The sequence below is a fragment of the Podarcis bocagei genome (assembly GCF_964188305.1).
Source record: "Podarcis bocagei genome assembly, chromosome: 5".
Lineage (NCBI taxonomy): Eukaryota > Metazoa > Chordata > Lepidosauria > Squamata > Lacertidae > Podarcis > Podarcis bocagei.
This window is the reverse complement of record NC_138129.1, coordinates 33523641-33544158: the sequence shown is the minus strand read 5'-3', so window position 1 is coordinate 33544158 and position 20518 is coordinate 33523641. Positions and strand designations below refer to the sequence as shown.

General features: G+C 43.4%; 1 protein-coding gene across 1 annotated transcript in view; it reads left to right on the top strand.

Moving 5' to 3' along the window:
- The first annotated feature begins 2877 nt into the window (after positions 1–2877).
- The window catches only part of LMOD1 (leiomodin 1), a 31045-nt gene continuing 13404 nt past the window's right edge, over positions 2878–20518 (top strand). Inside the window, exon 1 of the mRNA XM_081194710.1 lies at positions 2878–3319. Within this exon, the coding sequence (XP_081050836.1) occupies positions 3059–3319 (261 nt within the window). The 5' untranslated portion in view covers positions 2878–3058. The remainder of the gene's footprint in view (positions 3320–20518) is intronic.

Sequence of the window (20518 nt, the reverse complement as noted above, 5' to 3'; positions counted from 1 at the left end):
ATCCAAACCAGGTATCCTCAAATGATCATAAAAAGCTGTGGTTGGAGTCCAGTGGGTTTCTGTTTTTCAGACGAAAAAATAAAATAACAATAATAGAAACAAAAATAACAAAAGCCGCCAGCAGATGGGGCACATAGTTTGTAATGCTTCTGGGCTTGTCCACACAGGAATTTAATGAGTGTTTGCAGCTGTTTGCTTTTCCGTTTAATTTGTGTAGCCTACATGACATTACCTCAAGCAACACCAGTGTTGATGCTTTGCTCCGAAAAATTCAGGATTACTCAAAACAGGGATAATCTGATAAGGAGGGGGAAATCAGGCTCTAAACTGTTCTACTATGGATTGCAGGCTATTTGTTTTGGTGTTTTGAGTTGGTGGTTTAGTTGTCACTTTCTGCTACTCCCCTTTCTGTGCCCACTCAATCCTTTCATTTATTTTCCTGCTTTGTTCATAACTATCTCCAGTATGCTCCTGAATGGAGGATTTTTATTTTTTATTCCTCTGATTTGCACAAAACCAGAAAACTGCACAAGCAAATCACAAAGTTCTACACCAAAAATATTGAGCAGCAATCTGAAAGTGAGTGCTGAGAATTTACAGTTAATTTCTTTTTCACTGGTCAGGAGCTTAGCTTTTTGATGCCTAAGATTTGCAGTAAAACTGGAAAACTGCAAAAGCAAATTTACCAGAAGGGAGAAGTAAGCAGAACTCCATGAGCACTGGATGGGAGAGGCTGAACCAAGAGTTCAGGAACCATAGCTGGCTGCTGGTTTGGACCCAAGCTTGCTGAAACTATGAGAGGAGCAAGGAGAGACACTCTTGTGGTGTAATTTTGTGTGCCTGCTCCATTGAAGGCTTCAGGTGTAAATATGAGTAAAATAACCATATTTCTTAAAAACACTAGTCTTGGTGCCTCATTCCAAATGAACACAAGCCCTGGTTAAGTGCCAAGACCCCTGGAATTTTGGCAGAGATTGGGATGGACTGTAACAATATTTTCCCATTCCTGAAAGGGGACTTTTTCCTTCACTAGAGGTTTTTAAACAGGGGACCTTTACCTGTGATTCTTGCACTGCAGGGCCTTGAGCTAGATGACCCCTGGGGTCTCTTCTCGCTCTACAGTTCTATGATTTTATAATTTCTTTGTAAATCTAAATAACAAATGTAATGAGCCAGATTCAACTACCAGGTCCCAAGAGCCTCAGAATGCAGAAACAGATTGGATGGATGATCTGCAGTTGTGATTGGTGTAGGAGGACAGTGGCATTAACCTAACCTCCCATCTCCTGCATCACTGAAGCTTACTGGTGGCGAAAGGGGCCAAGCAGTGCAAGGTCAGTACAGTAAAAACACACCAGTGGTTCCAGACTGATTCTACTGGTGTGTCAGCACCACACCAGTCTTGTCACTGTCTTGCCCCTCTTCCTACTGGTATCCTGCACCGATGCCTGTGACAGGAGGTCTGGTAAGTGCCACCGCCCCACTCCCTTGACCACTACTGCAGATCATCCAAACCATTTCTGTGTTCTGAGGCAGTAGGAGAAGATGCAACTGTCACACCTTCATTGTCCACCCTCTCCTCTTGCTTGCTGTAGTAGCAAAGTAGGACTCAAGTTTTGTGCCACAGCAGAAGGCAATACAAGAAGACAGGCAAAGGAAACTCTGGGGAAATGGGTCAGGAAGGGGACCTTTTGCTTTTAAATGGGGTATGAGGAACCTGTGGCCATCCAGATGTTGTTGGACTCCAAATTCTATCAACCCCACCCAGCATGGCCAAAGGTCAGAGATGATGGGACCTGCAGTCTTAACAAGATCAGGAGGGCCACAAGTTCCCCATCCCTGATTTAAAGGCATAGGCACCTTAGGTTAGTTTAAGACCCGGCAACCTGCAGGGTAGGAGAGATGCACCATTTAATTTGCTCTTCATCTCACCAGATCAGAAAACCATATCAAAATACGTTTGACAATGTGAATTAAACCATGTTCAAAGGAAGACTGAATGATCTGATTTGTATTTTCACATGCACATAGTGACAATGAGCTAGAAATGTGTAATCTAATATTACACCCCTAATCTGCATGCTTGGGTGGAGTATGTGTCTGCTTTGCAGTGCTTTGAAAGTGTGCCATACCATACATAGCACAGAAATGGCTGTCATTTTCTACAGAGGAAACTGCCTTATACTGTATCCATCAGTCCTCCTAACTTAGCATCCATGGACAGGCAGCAGCTCTCCAGGATTTTAGACCTACTGGTAGGTCCCACCCAGCCCTACCTGGAGATGCCAGATTGAAGGAGGAAATGCTTGCATGCAAAGCAGAGGCTCTTCTACCGACCTATGGCCCTCCCCCAATTGTTTGTTTGGTTCATAGAAGCACATTGTGTTGCATAACATTCCAAAGAAAGACCCAGATGCTCATATACTATAAAGAGCAGAGCATGTGTCATTCTTTTTAAAATGGAAACATTTAGTGAAAATGAAAGCCACAAGCATGTCCTGGATCTCCTACATTCTCTTGCAAATTGACTTAATTAAAAGGATGCTAAGTGCCAACAATGCTTTGTGAATAAATGTGATGTTGAAGTAGAGGGTGTCCTGCAAAGAGTTCTGATACTTTTCATGCAGCGTTTGTTTAATCTCTTGTTTGGGGGTGGGGATTTTTTCTTCTTCTTTTTCTTTTTTACATGTTTTCTTTCCCATTTAAAAAGCTAAATGTGCAGGACTAAATTTGGTCATGCAGCACTTGAAGATTCCCTGGAATGTCCTCAGGTTTCAAACTCCTCTGATAGACACCAGCTCCGCCTCCTGCCATGTCTGATTGGCCTATCTGAACCAGGCCGCACCGCTTTGACTCTCATTGGCCAGCTGTTCTTCAACTGCATATCCATTATACTCAAGGCTGTGGGGAAGTCACAGCTGCTTTCATGTAACATCTCAACACCTCCAAAGTAAGAGAAAGAAGAACCTGGCTTCACTGGACTGTTTCCCCTGAAAGCCTATTAATTTGGCACTTTTCAATATATAGACATACTGCGCTTCATCTGCAAGCTACCAAAATGTCTAGGGTAGCAAGATTCCGAAGTCAAGTCAGTGAGGATCCAGATATTGACAACTTATTGTCTACGCTCTCTGCTGAGGAGGTGGAAGAGCTAGAAAAAGAGCTGGATGCCTCTGATACAGATGCAAACATTCCTGTGGGGTTGCGGCAGAGAGACCAAACTGACAAGCAACCAAGTGGCAAATACAATCGAGAGGCAATGCTCAATTATTGTGAGAAGGAGAGCAAGAAAATTCTTCAGAGGGAACAATCAATGGATGTAAGTTGTTGCTCTTACTGAGTGTTGGGAAAAGGAGTATTTGTGCAATTTGGGGGGTGGGGAGGCAGGAACAGGACTTATGTGTTATGAAAACCACTTAAGGGTCACTAGCAAATCTATGAGTCAATAGCTGAGGACTGTCCCTCCTAGAGAATAGTAATGAGCATGGCAAGATGCAGCAGAATTAATACAATTTTAAGTGTTAGCTCTTCCAAAAGGGGATAATCAAGACACCCAGCAGGGAACATCAAGGTGTCAGTGTTTTACTGCTAACTGCTACCTCTATTATTAATATTATTTCATTGTATTAGTTTGTGCCTCACACATAAAGAGTCTCCAAGTGGCTTCAGAATTTTTAAAGCATAACATAAACTCAGCAAGGAAAGAACAATGCATCACAATAAAAGGCATACAATAAGCTATAAAACAAATCCAATAGAACAGCAGCAAAACATTCAGAAACATACACATGCCGTCAATAGATAGCAATAATCCATCTAATGCCTGGGAGAAGGGGTGAGTTTTAACTTGGTGCCAAAAGGATGCTTATGATTGTGTCGGGAATCTTGTTGCCTTCCACTCTCGCAAATATGTCCCCAAGAGTTATGAAATATAAGTCACTGTCACAATACAGTATCTTTGTTTCTGCCATTTGGACTCTGCCGCTCTGTGTCCTCCAGCCCAGCAGGGGGCAGGAACTTATAAGGGTCAGGAGGCCATTCTGTCTCAGGCCTGACTGGGGTTCCTTACCAAAGGCTGTGATACTGACCTTGGGAACCTAGCCTTTCTTCCTCAATAGTTGTACCAGCTGTGCCTGAGAGCAGAAACTGAGGCAATGGCACACGAGTACTTTCTGGGGTGGAGCATGTTATGGTCAGGATGACACAAGCCCCAAGTTGGCGGAGGTGGCAGGTTCTCATGCATCTGTGCCCAGCACTGCTACCCTCCATCCCTACCACTGCTGTGCCTCATCCTGGTCCTGGCAAATGACAGCATCAACACAGCAGGGTGGGGGCAGTGCAGTTGCAGCGACACTCAATTTCATACACACTAAAATGGTAAATAAATGGGATAAAACAGCAAAATGAGAAGGGAAAGCAAGGCCATGGAGGAGTTTGACAGCAAGAGGAAGAAATCTGAGAACAGACAGGAAGCCAGGGTAGGAATAAAAACTGGTGTAAAATAAATGATCTACCTTCATTATTCTTGATGTATTTTATAAAATTAGATAATATTGTGTGCATAGCAGTAGCCTTTGCAAGCTGCCCAGTTCTATATTCTGATAGGATGCCTCCTGCTGCTGCTGCTGCTGCTGCTTTGATGCTGGAATTTGACTTGGGGCAGCATAGGCCACTGAGCAAGAAAAGCTGGAGAAAGGAGATGTGTTTATTATCAGTGGTGATTTGCTTCACAAAATCAGAGCCACAGTAATGTTGACTTCACACAACTAAAAAGTTGCAATATTTTGTCTTGGAGGGGTTGCTACCAGTCTGTGCAGGGGTTGTCCGTGTGTTTTTTTTTAAAAAATAATTGCATAGCAGGCAGAAATTCAACAGGTTAAGTAATTCCCATAATTGAACCTCCATGCTTAGAGAAGCGGGACCTGTTCTATTTCTGTCTGCCATGGAGCTGGAAAAAAGTGGCTTGATCTCTCCCCACTGCACACACACTGATCACTTTTGCAGAACTAAGTGTTCACTACACAAGGGTGTGGTTGTGGGGACTCAAAAGAATTCAGTTACTCGCAAGGGAAGGGGGGAATTGTAAGAGCTTTCAGGAGCATAGGCTTATCTTTAACATTAACATCAGCAGTCCTGCGAAATTCTGTTTGTAATTTGGGACACAATACTGCGTTGAAACATGCTTTTTCTGTTTAAAAGCAACAACAGAAAAACTTGCGAAATGTAACAGACAGCTTAGAGGGGATTAATAAAAAAACCATGTTCAGTCACTTGGTCTCTGTTGAATTTGTTTTAAGACAACAGGGAGCAATCCTCCCCGCAGATCTTCAGTGCCCATGAGGGATAGGTATTATAGCTTGAATTAATCAACTGACTGGCAGTGACTGTACAGGCAGGAGTCTTTCCCAGCCCTTCCTGGAGAACCCAGGCATTGGTTGGCATCCATCTGTCTCGGAAGACAATAGAGGAGTGTGCTTTCGGAGGTGAAGTAAAACTGTTTGAAGGTTGCAGCGCCTGCTGTGGCTGTAGAGACTGATGGGGGAAAGACTTGCTTTGTTGCAGCTGGGGCAGAAGAAGGCATTTGGTTGTGCTGTTGCAGATGCACCATGGCATTTCTTCTCTCTGCGCTCCATGCAGCAGTCATTCCTCCTAGGCTGGGCTTTTGCATGCAAAGAATGGATGTCCTCTTCCACTGAACTTGGACCCTGTGTTCGTGCATGCCAATAAAGTTGGCAATAGTTAATTGATTTTGAGTGTCGAAATATATAAAATGTGTTTTTCTTTGCATTGGCTGTTCTGTTTGGAAACTAAAACATGTAATGTGTATGAAACTAGCACCAAGAAAAATGTGGCTTTTAAAGTGCAGGTTCTGTATTTGTTTGTATTTAGACTGCTAGGCTATTTGGTCCAGCCTAGGGGCTTGGAGCATGTAACTGGGAATGCATGCCTGTTTTTCTGCTCCAGGATGAGCTGAACAAAGGCCAGAACAACAACAACAAAACTGTGGTTTTTCAACGAACAGTCATTCTTGACAGTTCATTTTTCAGTCTCGCCCTAGATCAACAGGAAGTATTCTGAACTGCAAAGCTGATGAAAACCAGTGAGACAAATAGAAAACATAGCAGCTTGTGGATGGGGCCTTGCATGGCTTGTGACCCACCAGACTCAATCTAGCCCACCAGCCATCCTTGTCAGCCAGGTGCTTGATAAATCCCCTGTGTGTTTTCAGTCCCAGGAAGCAGCAACAAGTTCATTGAGCCACTGGGACTGTGGGCTGATTGGCTGTCTTTTGGTGAGTCACAGGCTCTTTCATGCATGCATAGTTCATGCCTCCTTTATAGCTCCAGTCCTGCAAATAATTATGCAGTGTTTCTCTTTATTTCTTTGGTTTCCCACTAGATAAAGTTAAGCACACTATGTATGCAGCACGATTCTTTGTAAGCATCCAGTTTAAGGGAATCTGCATAAACAATGAGTTTAACTAGAGCATGCAGGATGATTTAAAAAAAACCTCCATAATAGGAAGTAGAAAGTTGAAGACACTGTTAACCCTTATTATTATTTGTGGCTCAGGGTTGACTTGAATGCTATGGAGAAAATACATCTCTCCTAGAGAGTGTTTCTTTAGCAGAGGAGCTTCATGAACACTGTACTGCCAAGTTGTGTGCTGCGAAGAGTGCACAAGCAGTTCAATCCTATTTAAAGCTCCCATCATTGTAGCCAAACATTTCCTTCCACCCAGTTGCTAAAGCAGCTGTGCCATCCTTTGCCAGGCAAACAGGGCAGGTGGACAGCTCTGTCCCACTTGCCTCTCCTTAAAACTACGCATGACATTAGGAGATTTGTGATGGTAAGGAACTAGGAGGAGCCTGTTGGAGGAGGCAAGTAACCCATTTAGTCCAGCATCACTATTCCCACACTGGCCACCCAGACACCTGTGGGAAACCCATGAGCAGAACCAGGCACAGTCAGAACCAGTCTCCCCCACTCTTCCATGGGTTCCAGTATCTGGTATTCAGAAGCATTACTACCTCTGACGATGAAGGCAGAGCACAGTAATCATTTATCAATAATTATACATTAAGGAGGCCTTAACCTCCACAACTTGTCCAATCTACTTTTAAAGTATCCAAGTTGGTGGCCATCAGTTCTTCCTGTGGTTGTGAGTTCCACAGTTGATGCACTGAGTAATGAAGTACTTTCCTTTATCTGCCCTGAATTCTCCAGCGTTCAGCTCCATGGAAATTATCAATCTCATGTTTCTTTGTTTGTAGTGAAATTCATCATTCAGATTGGGGTGTGTGTGTGGAAATTTGATCACAGCCACAGCACTAACAATGTCTTGAAAGAACTCTGGAAGGGACTCCCTCGGAAGGTGGTGGACTCCCCTTCCTTGGAGATTTTTAAGCAGAGATCGGATAGCTTTAATTGAGATCCCTGCATTGCAGCGGATTGGAGTAGATGATCCTCAGGGTCCTTTCCAACTCTACAATTCTATAATTTTCCTACAGGCCATTTTTGTGATCACTATCATACACATACACCCAGCTGGTTTCCCATTGGTCAGTGTCTCTCTGTGTGTACATGCACACACACACAAACACACACACACACTTGTGCACAGGGAACTTCCTTACTAGCACCAACTTGGGTTGGTGCCAAGATTGTGAGGATGCTATCAGCTCTCATGAGTGCGTTCAAAATGTTTCTTATTCTACCTGCCCACGACCTGGTCAAAAATCAAACACACATAGGACAGAAGAGCCTTTTTAGATCAGATCAAATGTCTATCTGATCCAATATCCTGTTTCTCACAGTGACTAGTCCAGAGATGGAGAACCTGTGGCCCTCCAGATGTTGCTGAACTAACTTCCATGCTGGCTGAGCCTGACGGAAGTCTCAACAACATCTGGAGGACCACAGGTTCCCCATACTTAGTCAGCTTAGATGCTTCTAGGAACATCAATGCAATAGCCTTCCCCTCGTGTTTTCCTATCTGAATGCTGAGGTTCCATTTAACTTTTATTGCTAATGGCTATTGACAAGACTACCATGAATTTGCCTCCATGCCTTTTTAAAGCTCCTGAACCACAGAGACGTCCCCCTAGGATCAATGCTGTAGTGTCAATGGTTGGTGCTACCCCAGTGTTACTTTATCATATGTGCACCATGATGCCATCATGGGAAGTCATAAGCTTTGCTCTGTGATTGTCTGTTGCTGTGAAGCAAGAACATAGGATTGGTTTCAACATTGTTCTGGACTTAAGAGCCAGCTGTAGAGAATCAGTTAATGTAAAGCAACCAAAGTCCAAGGAATAAATACTTACAATATAGTGAAAGTAACAAGGGAGTTAGAAGAGCCAGCGGAAAGGCATTAAAAAGTGCCAATTGTAGCTACTCTTTGTTTAGCGGATTTTTGTTACTTCAGGTGATCAACCTCCCTGCCTGTTTATTGCTCCATGGTTTGTCTTTGATGAAATCAGTTTCATGTGTAGCCCTACAAAAAGTACAGTGGTACCTCGGGTTACATATGCTTCAGGTTACATATGCTTCAGGTTACAGACTCCACTAACCCAGAAATAGTGCTTCAGGTTAAGAACTTTGCTTCAGGATGAGAACAGAAATCGTGCTCTGGCGGCACAGCAGCAGCTGGAGGCCCCATTAGCTAAAGTGGTGCTTCAGGTTAAGAACAGATTCAGGTTAAGTACGGACCTCTGGAACGAATTAAGTTCTTAACCCGAGGTACCACTGTACTTATTATTTCATTGAGGTTTTGTTCATAGTAATAATACTGATTAAAATAAGCTGCTCAGGGGGTTAGGTAATACAGTATAAGAAGGGCTCCTTTCAAAACTTCAACTATTCAGCAAGTTATTTAAGGTATGACAGCTAAATTTTGCTGAAGCTTAACCAGGTAAGTGTAAAATGTAAAGCTTTTGAAGTAAGAGAGAAATTGGGGGTTGCATCCAATGTCAATGCTACTCAAAGCAGACCCATTATACAACTAACTTTGTTCCATTAAATTCACTGGATCTACTCTGAGTGGGACAATCAGTACACATTAAAAAAAAAAAAAATCTGGCTCAAGGGCGCTCCCACCTCTGGTGTTTGGAGTCATCAGGTGCATACAATGTAAGCTGCCATCCATATGTAAGCTGTAGTTTCTTGAGAAATACTGCTGGTTGGTGCCCTTTCTCTCAAACTTCCATCCAATTTGAAAATGTAAGCCACATTCACTTCTCAGTTCACCTGAGGTGTGCACATTTGAGGTAGCCATTGTGTATGCACAGATGACAGCTCTCGTGCAGATGACAGCTTTGTGAATAGGAGTTCGGGGTTTTGTGTGCAGCGAAACCAAACAGATAATGTGCATTGGGTGAAAGTGTCCTAACCCCCTCTCCAGTGTGTACAGCAATGGACAAATGCAACTTGAAACGCAGTGAAAGGAAACAACCTCATTGCATTTTAGGCCACTAATGCATACATAGCCTTAGCTGGATACAGCCCCTACTAAGGTCCCCATGTGGACAGCACATGTGTGCCTTCATGGTACCTTCAATAATATAACGCCATATAAATGTGTACTGAATCATCACATGGAGGATGGGGACAGGATCACACCTGATGCTCCCCACCCCAATATCCTCATATAGATTATCAAAGCTAGAGGTCAGTGAAGCATTATTTGTTATTTTTAACAATGTTCCCTCCTCGCCCCCCCAAAAAAGTTTGTTCCTAAGAAATGATATGGTGTGCCTTTGGATCATATGGTTTTGTTCCTTTTTTCTTTGGAGTCCAAGGGTAAGGTTAAATGCCACCAAATAAACTGGTCATTTGGATTTGTTTTATTGCTCTTAAAAGCCTGGGAACCTCACCTTAAGATATCCTTTGCCAGAGGACACCTGCAGCCTATTAAGAAAAGAATGCATGTTATGTTAAAAAACAACAACAACAAACCTAACCTTACGATATGGCACAATCGGATTTCCAAGTTTTTGCCTTCTAAAATCCATTTAATAACAGCATCTGAAAGAAAGCAAATTTCCAAGTAGCATACCCAGTTTCACTGGATTTACTTCCATTGTAGTGCAAAGTTCTGCAAAGAGTAGATTTCATGGAATAGTTATTTCATGGACCAAGCTAAAGAAAGGCCCCAAATGCACATTTTTAAAATATTGAACGGCATCTTCAAAGAGTTACCAACTTGCTTAATTTGAAGTATGCACTACAGAGCTAAACTGTAGAAGACAAAGAACTTATGCTGGTGGTCAAGCTGCCTGGTAAATCTGCCCCTTTAGATCATGTTGCAGTAATAAGATCTTGCCTAGCTGACTCTCTTCTCTTTCCATCCCCGGAGAGAAAGAAAAAATACCCTGTCCAATCCCTTCCTCCTCCTTGGGCTTGTTAGTAATAGGGGGATTAACACTCCTGAAACCCCAGATCCCAGCAGCAGCGGGGCTGAAACCAGGGCCAAATTTCTTATGACATGAAGATCTCTCACAGGCTGAGAAGATCATCATCCGAATGCAGTCTTGTTGTGCTCCTCTGGTTCTTCCATAAGTAGAGTAGGGACTTTAGCATTCTCTTGTTTCAACCAAACCCTTTTGAATAGTTGGAACTTTCTAAGTTCTGTTAGTTTGGAATTTTCTCAAGGCTGAAATTAATTCTGGGTCACTTCAATCTAGTCACAGCTGAGATTCTACTGTCACTATTTGGCATGTTGCTATCATCTCCCCCCACCCTTCGCTCCACCCAAGGTATGCAGCACCTCCCATCTCCCCTGGGTTATACAAGAATAACATGTGAATCAGCCTTTGTTAATGCTGTGATTCTGTCATGATCATCTGAGACACTGGACTTTATTTTGAGCAGGGATGGGCAACCTGTGGCCCTCCAGCTGTTTGCTTGTTTGTTTATATATTTATTGTATTCATATCTTGCCTTTCTCCCAAATTGGAGTTCAAGGTGCCTCACAGCATTTTAAAACACCATTATAAAATACATAGTACTATAGTACAAACAAACTAGTTAAAAACAATAGAGTGGTACCTTGGTTCTCAAACTTAATCCGTTCCGGGAGTCCTCTCGACTCCTGAAACCATTCAGAAACCAAGGCACAGCTTCCGATTGGCTCCAGGAGCTTCCTGCACTCAATTGGAAGCCGTGTCGGACAGTCGGCTTCTGAAAAACGTTTGCAAACCAGAACACTTACTTCCGGGTTTGCAGTGTTCGGAGCTGATTTGTTCAGGAGCCAAGCCATTTGAGTACCACTGTAGTTGAAATATATTGAAACACATGTAACATTATAGTTTGCCTATAGCTGGAACACATGTAACATTATAGTTGTTCTATAGTTTGTAATAACATGAAGATCTCTCACACACTGAGATCATCATCCCATTTCTCTTGACTGGAGACCCACAGATTCCCCATTGGTTTTTCTTACCTCATGGAAATGCAATATGTCAAACCATAGAGCTTTTAGTCCTGTGCCCAGTGGTTTGTTCTCCATGGCTGATTAAGTGAATGAATACAATAATGAAACAGATGTAGAAGACCAGAGTGAAGGCTTGGTTGAAGGCCTGCTTAGCAGGTGACAGTGCTCAGGCTGAGACTCAAAGCATCCTTAGAGCTGAGGGGTGGTCCATAGAGCTGCCCAGTTCATGGCTACTTCCTTTTCTCTTAGCCCATGCAAATCCCTGCTTGTGGCAATGCATTTGCCCGAAGCAGATATTGCCTCATTGATTTGCCAGGAGCAGAGCCTCCAGTTATGCTGCAATAAACTTTCTCTAAATGCTCTGCTTGTAATTTCCCCAAAGGCATCTTACTAGTGCTGTTGGTGACAGAGTGTGAGATTAAGTGGAGGTTTGATCTGATCCATCAAGGCAGTTCTTGCATATTCAGTGTTGCATGCCAACAATTGACAGGCCTTTGGGTGGTATTTATAATGTGCCTATTACATTTTTATCACACCCTGCAAGGCAATGCACCTACAAGGAGCCCAGGGCTTCTTGTCCCTGCATGTACAGTTCCTTCTTGTCCCTGCTTGTATCCAGGGCCGACTTAAGCATATCCAGCGCCGTGGTGCAGAATGGGTGTGGGGCGACATTCTTGGCACCCCTCCCCCTCCCCATCCTCCCCGCGGGCTTCCTTAGCAGTCCCGCTACTGCCGCAGGGTGGGCAGGAGGGAGAAGGGTGCCACATAGCTTTGCGCACCGCCGCCACTGCCTCCTTTCCCAGGCAGGAAGCGAGAGGTCGTGGCTGGCCGTAGGAAGAGTACTAGCATGCCCTCGCAGCTGTTCCCAGTTGGTCCCAGACACCCGCTGCTGGGCGCAACTGATGGGCGGGTGCCATGGTGCAGGGCACCACTAAACCTAATGGGTACGACAGTCCTGCTTGTATCCTCACAACAAATCTGGATGGTAGGTTAAGCCAAGATATAATGATGGACCAACAGCAAGTTTCGTGGCTGGGAAGGGATTCGAGCTGACAGCTCCCCCAACCTAGTCCAACATGCTAAGAACCATACCACATGTGAGAGGCAGCTTCTGCTTGTGGCAGATGAGTTCATTGCAAGCAGGGAGATGCCCTAGGTGGGAATAAAGCTCTTCCGCAACTCAGGATAGCCACATGCTTTGCCTCTATCTTCAAGTAACCAAAGTCTATGTGATAAGTGCACATAGGGCCATAGTTTAGTGGTGGAACAACTGCTTTCCATACAGAAGATCCCAAGTCCCATTCCTGGCATCTCCATGTAGGGCTGGGAGACACTCCTTGTCTGAAACCATGAAGAGACACTGCTAGTCAGTTTGACAATCCAACGGACCAATGGTCTAACGTAGTAGAAACCAGCTTCCTGTGTTCCTCTGTTTGCCTCATGTTTCCACCTCCATGCTGGGTGTCAGTCTGCAGCCTTTTCTTCTGTGTAGGTATATGAGTTGAAGGGACCCCATATATTATTGTGATGTTTTCAGATGGTGTTTGGTTAACAAGGCAAAATATTGAAGGGCTGAGAGATACTTCACTGTAAACTGACTAATCTGGAGTTTACGACTTTGCTGCTATCTAAAATATGCACCTTTGATCAGACCAGACATCCACAAACCAATACCTGCCAGCTGTGCTGGAGATTGCTAACCCAATGTCCATTCCTCCTAGACAGCTTTACCTACTCTGCTCCTTTGAGCTGGCGGAGGAACGGGGGTGGTTTTGCATCTGCTTAACCTTGTATGGTAAATACCAATCATTTTCCTGGAATGAGAAAAAAAAGACAGAAGCCAGGTCCATGAGGTTCATTTGGAATTTATCAGGGATGGGAAAGTAGCAGGCATTTATGATCTTGGTTCTCTACTGAATCTCAGAAGAGCAAGTTATATTTGGAACTACTTTGACTACATAATAAGAGGTCTTCTTTTTCTCTGATGGTTAGGACAACCATAAGTAACCAGGAAGCTGTTTATAAACAACCTAAAATAGAAATGAGCATCTCTATGACTTCTTCATACTCAAAGAGCCAAATGCACACAGCTCAGGGGGCATCAATTAACCTTATTGGTAGCGAAAGGAGTGCTATTATAATTGTGTTTATTCATCACTAACTACATAAAATGTTTCAAAGCCTTTTCACTGTGAAAACATCAAGGGTAGTTTGTCTGTGGATAAACACCAACTCCCTCGGCCTGAAGCAAGATGAGCACCACACTCCACAGTTGACTTTGACTGGACTTAATCATCCAGGGGTCATTTACCTTTACCTTTTACCTTACCTAGTTATCAATGAAGTTTTACTCAGAACAGACCCATTAAAATTAAAGCACATTAAGTCTGTTACTTCTCTGGGTCTACTACTTCATTTCATAACATCTGCAGAATACAAAACTTAAAACATCAAAAAGATAAAACTCACCCAGCAATGTTATAAAAAGACAAATCTACCCCAACCCACTAAAGGAGAAACATGATAAAATTATTTAGTAAAAGAGCTTATCCTGCAGTAAAAGGTGAATTGTGCCATACCCTATTAAAAGACTGGTCCAGACTAGAGTAACATACCATATGATCCCAGTTAAGAACTGAATGCTACAGTAAACAAGAATGTATTTGCCTGGTGTCTAAAAGTTGATGATGATGGTGCCAGGGACATCTCTCTAGAGATGAATCCTGACCCTACTCACGCCCCAATTTTAGCAAAGCATCTCTCTAGGAAAGGACCATAACAACTCTCAGATCTGCAAAGAAGATCATGGCCCAAAATCATGGTTGTGTAGCATCTACACCAGAGCTTTCCAAACTGTGTGTCATGACACGTTAGTGTGTTGGCTGCAGTGTGTAGGTGTGTTGCACAAACACCCCCCGTGCTCCTCCCAGGGCTGGAAAGGGGTTAGTTTAATCTCAGTAAAACTGAATTACTGTGTTGCGAAGTGATGCACGTCTAAAAAGTGCGTCACCAACATGAAAAGTTCGAAAAGCACTGTTCTAATTATTTCCTCTAATAGCAAACTTCAGGCATATAGCCCAAACTGGAGAAACAAAAGGAAAATATTTGATTAGAAGCAGGACCTAAACAGCCTTTCTCTGTGGAACCAGTGAACATAAGAATTTACAAAAGTAGTTAAGTAATTCTCTAATACTTGTTACAATCCAGAAAAATAAGCCCAGAGTGGTACCCGAAGGCATATTCTGTTGTGTGTGACCAGGGTCAGAATGAGGAACAGAGTTAACCTCTGTGACATCTCCGGCTGATGCTGATGTGGCAGCCAATGTCAATTCACCATTCCCAGAGTCACACTATGTCCAGCCAGAAAGTCCAAAAACATGAGTCAGCTGGAGCCTGTGAATTGCTTTGTTTGGGTGGGGGGGGGGAGAAGGACCATAAAAGGAAACTTCTCAACGAAAAAGGACAATTGAGGTTAGTGGTAGCGTATAGGAAATCTGGAAGGGGTTTATCAGTTCCTTGTCCAATAAGTTGTTGCTTATAAAGCCTACATAGGAGTTCATGCAGAAGGAGAAGAAAGTGCAAGTAATTCATGCCAAGGCCAAAAATCTTGATTTCCCATGGTGGTGACTGACTGGGAATGAGACCTAGGGGTCATAGTGGCCACCCCAATAAAGATGCCAACCTGGTAAAGCTTCAGAAGTCATGCTTCTGAATCAATGGCTACCAGCCACAGTGGCATTGTTCTGCCTTCACTGTGGGAGGCAGTATGCTTGGAGGATACCAGTTGGTGGAAACCACAATTGTCCCTGCGCTTGGGTCCTGCCTGAGGGTTTCCCTATGAGAGAAGGATGCTGGACTGAAGGGGCCTTTGGCCTGGCCCAGCAGGATCTTCTTGTGCTCCTAGTGACAGGTGTCTGCCCCAGGTTTAGTTGTTTTGTTAGCTCTCTCACAATATCCATTGTCTGCAAAGTCATTCAGGCAGAGAACGAGCAAGTTACAGTATTTGAATAGGGGTAAACAGCTGGATTCAGAGAGAGCACAAAAACCAGCAGGCGAATTTTGCACCTGACGAAATGATGAAGACATCAAGTTGATCATCCTCAAGTTTGTTTTGGGGCAACAATGTTATTTAGCCATATTCTTTTTTTCACACCGTCTGAACGGTTCACACTGAAAGGTAATTGAATATCAGTTGACATTTGAGGAACTGTTGACACCTTCAAGTTGAGAGATGCAGTTGGCACTGCATAAGCTGTTGCTAACTGCATAATCTTTCTGCAGCTTGGCACCACCAACTCATCTATGATGGGAGTGTATTGATCTGAATGCTATAGTTTAGCTGGATGCTGCACAACTGAAATGTTTCTTCATGGAAATAGGCTTTTGGGTGTTACGGAGCTAGTTCTGTGGTCAACATTATCCACAGTCATGTTTCTGAATGCATCTCTTCTCAGACAAGAAGAATAAGTTGCACTTTCTTGTTAGCAATGTTCATAAATAGCATTAGAGAGATCTGTTGTGATTGTGAGTAGTCATATAAAATACAGTGGTACCTCAGGTTACATACGCTTCAGGTTACATACGCTTCAGATTACAGACTCCGCTAACCCAGAAATAGTGCTTCAGGTTAAGAACTTTGCTTCAGGATGAGAACAGAAATTGTGCTCCGGTGGCACGGCGGCAGCAGGAGGCCCCATTAGCTAAAGTGGTGCTTCAGGTTGAGAACAGTTTCAGGTTAAGTACGGACCTCTGGAACAAATTAAGTACTTAACCTGAGGTACCACTGTACATAGACCAAGATGAGTTATGGAATTAGTTTTCATGACTAGATACACTTTGCCTCCTTGGAGTCCTCCTGTAATGAACATCCTCAGATACTGTGTGTCATGCCCCTTTTTCATTTGGTGTTTCATTTTCTGCTATGCCATGTGGTGTGTGACTGGCTTACTTCCTTGGATTATTTAGATTGTTTTACTGAATTATTCCTCACAAATCCTTTTCTTTAGAAAAAAAATATCCTGCAGCTAATGAAGTTTTCCATCTCTGTCTATGCTGATAAAATGCCTGTTGAGTTTTGGTCTTACAGCTGTTAAAAGCAAATCTTTTCCTTTGTAAAAGACTTATTTTTATTTGCTCGCTCTTTTGGGGGGGGCGAAACTCACATTTTTAATAGCAACTGGAAATATTTGTTAAAAATATTTAACAAAGGAAATAGAATAGAATCTCAAACTGGGTGCAGTCCTAAGCATAGTGCATTAGTGTCAGATTTATACTGGACTGTCCACACATCATTCTGCTTTATTAGTTGTTCTGTGATGCTTTGCCAATGTCACCATATTGTTGCAGTTGAGAGGGACACTCTTGCACCATAATGCAACAAAGAGGGACAACGAACTCACTCTGGAACACTTGTGGTATGAAACGTTCCAGGGATTCAGAAAGAAGCTATGGTACACATGCACTGACTGGAAACAAAGTACCGTATTTTTCGCTCTATAACACGCACCCGACCATAACACGCACATAGTTTTTAGAGGAGGAAAATCCATAGGCATGCCACCCGTAGGCATTCCCTCCATAACACGCACAGACATTTCCCCTTACTTTTTAGGAGGAAAAAAGTGAGTGTTATGGTGCAAAAAATACGGTAGTAGTCTGCCCCAAAACTTGCAGATGCAAACGGTATTGAAAGCAACATCCCATATAACCACCTCCATACCATCATGAGCACAAATCATTGTGAATAAAAAGATGTCCAGAGGGACCTTTCTTCTTGTTTAGGATTGGTGCCGGCCTTGTGTCTGCATTGCAGAGAAGGTTGGGATAGATATTATTATTATCAATACATAATTAGAGGGTTAATGTGGAATACAGAGATGCTTGTTGGGGGATGTTTATATGCGACAGCATACATTTTTTCCTTGGGTGCTCTTATAAATCCTCTGATTATAAAAAGGTAAAGGTAAAGGGTCCAGTCATGGCCAACTCTGGTGTTGCGGCGCTCATTTCACTTTATTGGCCGAGGGAGCCGCCGTACAGCTTCCGGATCATGTGGCCAGCATAACTAAGCTGCTTCTTTTTTTAAAAAAATATATATTTATTAAAGTTTCCAATTTTTTACAAAAAAAACCAACATAAAAATATTAAAAACACTTAAATTTCACAACTTATTTTCTTGTAGCTTATTTCCCCGACCTCCTCATACCTCCACTTCTTGTATACCCAGTTCGAGTTGTTTATACAGCAAATCCTTATCTCAACATCTTAAATTATTGTAGCTTTAAATTATTGCTTACAAAAAGAAAGTCGTTTTATCATAATTACAGCTTGAAACCACTTAATTTCAATCCAGCATCATTCAACATTCCCATAACTGAGCTGCTTCTGGCGAAGCAGAGCAGCGCACAAAAATGCCGTTTACCTTCCTGCCAGAGCGGTGCCTATTCGAGCTGCTAAGTTGGCAGGAGCAGGAGGGACCGAGCAACGGGAGCTCACCCCGTCGCAGGGATTCGAACCGCCAACCTTCCGATCGGCAAGTCCTAGGCTCTGTGGTTTAACCCACAGCGCCATCCACGTCCCTCCTCTGATTATAGTCCTTTGATAAATGACTAGTCTGGATCAGGTCAGTTCAAGGTATGTTCACATTACTCCACATCAGTGCATTCCCACTTCTAGTTTTTGCAGCAACTTTCACATGACGATCGATATCGATCCCATAGTTCCCTCTGCAAAGGTGTTTTGGCTTGGAGAAGTGGAAGAATCATAGAGTTGGAAGTGACCGTGAGGGCCATCTAGTCCAACCCCCTGCGATGCAGGAATCCCACCCACAGCCATCCCTGGGTGGGCTCGAACCACCAGCATTCTGCTTAATAGCCAGATGCGCTGACCTATGGTACCAGTAGGTAATAAGTAGCAGGTGATGTGGTAGAGGGTGCATGCCTCTTGCTCAAAGGGTTCCACGCAACCCAACACAACTGTGGGCTGTATCTGAGGAAACCATTTTGAGCTCCCCACTTTCAAACGTTCGCCCTGTGCCTACTTCAGATCCCAGTTGTAAGCCAAGCAACAATGTGGAAAGCCCAATTTAAGACAGGAATGAAGACCAGGAAGGAGATCAGATTCATGCTTTCCAGACATATGTTTAATGTGCACACGCCCATTCCAGAAATAGTAATGCTTTTGGGAGGGAGGAAATCCCTACCCAACCATCCCTGTGCAGGCACTTCTCAGAGTAAAGGAATCATTGGCAAGATTTGAAGCCTGCCATAGTTACCCCTAGGAGTTATTTCCTGTCCCATGTGGGCCGAGCTGGCGGCTCCTGGGATTCTGGGTTTCCTGACCTTCAGAATTTTGCCAAGGTCATGTCTTTTCAGGCTACAGCTTAGGCTGTGTACACATTACCATTTATTCTGGCTCCCACATGCTCCCACCACTGGTGTTTAAAGTTGAGTACCCATGACCTTGGCCACAATCCATATAGTTGTAGTTTCTAGAGGAATGCTCCTAATGGTTTGTGGCTTCAATCTGATTTGAACATGCAAGACATGCTTAAGCTGTGTTCAGACACTTGTGCAGACGATGGCTTCCTTGAATAGGAGTGCAGAGGGTATTGGGGCACATGGAAACAAATAGGGTAATGTACATCGAGTGAAAGACCCTCCCTCTCTGGTGTGTACAGCAAGTGCAAATGCAACTTGAAATGCAGCCAGAGGGAACATCCTCACTGCATTTTAAGCCACTTAATGTATAAACCCTTTATTGGACTGTGTACACACACACACACACACACACACACACTTTTTTTTTTTTTTACTCTGCATCCATTATGCTCCAGCTGCTAGTTTGGGAAGCAATGTACACACAGTGTTAGCCACAATCCTGCATCTATACTATCCTGCATCTATCCTGTCACTCCTTATGAAATACTGCATATTTATATGTTCTTCCTCAAACCAGCATTAATCCGAATTGAGAGAAAGAACTACCTAGCTGTGTTTTAAGCTGGCCCTGCGTCCACAGCCTTGATTTAAGGATAATTGCTTGAGGGTTATTGAGGACTGTTTTAGCGTAGTACTGTCTTCCACTGGATGCTTAATGTAAATAATCTTTTCTTCTCGGTGACCAATCTAGATTTGCTGCTAGGGGTTGCACTCGTACTTACATAGTCGTTGCTACTGACTCTCTGCAAGGCTGAAGAGCAGAGATGTCGCTTAGTAAGTATTGGCTGTTAACAACCCTCGAACCCAAGTGTGCCTTTCACATCCCTTGCCAAACACCTGCCAAGCTCTGCAGCTCAGTTAAGTCACTCTGTTGGTACCTGCTGAATAATACCCCTTGCACACAGCCACCCCTGGGCACCAGTCCAGGAGGCTAGCTGCACTAGGGAGAGGACCAAGGAGGGATCATTAGTGCCTCAATGCCCAGATTCCAAACAAGAAGTTCCCAAGTCTCCTTTTCCTTTTAAGGAAACATCTGAGTGGGGCTGCGGAACAGTAATTGCCAGCAAGCAGCAGCAATGCTCATTTTAGTATGTTTAGGAGGAACTTGAAGCGCTTTAGTTTGTCAAAACATTTGTGATTAATCGGCGCAAGCAACAGGCTGGTTCTTTTTAAAGAAAGGCCAGGGTCAGAGCATAATAAGTTCGTGCCAATCGCTGCAAGGCATGGTGACTAGGGAGACATTTTGTCCACTCATGGGATGGTATAAGAGGGTAGGTCAGAGGTGGGGCTGCGAGTGAATTGCATAGCCTCCAGCGTTTCTCCGATGAAAATAGGGGCGTCCTTTTCAGCGACGACAACAACAATTGTATTAATTTATACCCCACCTATCTGACTGGGTTGCCCCAGCCACTCTGGGTGGGTTCCAACTTATATAAAAACATAATAAATTACTGTTTAATCTACTGTCAAAGCTACCAATATAGGTTCTTGCCTCTTGTCCCTCTCTGCTTTTTCACTTAGGTTAATTCCTTTGTTTTAAAAAATGCCAATTTCCTTTCTTCTTTTTAAATTTAAAAATATTTGTAAAGGCTAGCAAGAGAAAGGGCTGTTGTTGCATTTCTAGGTGGCATGGGGCTATAGG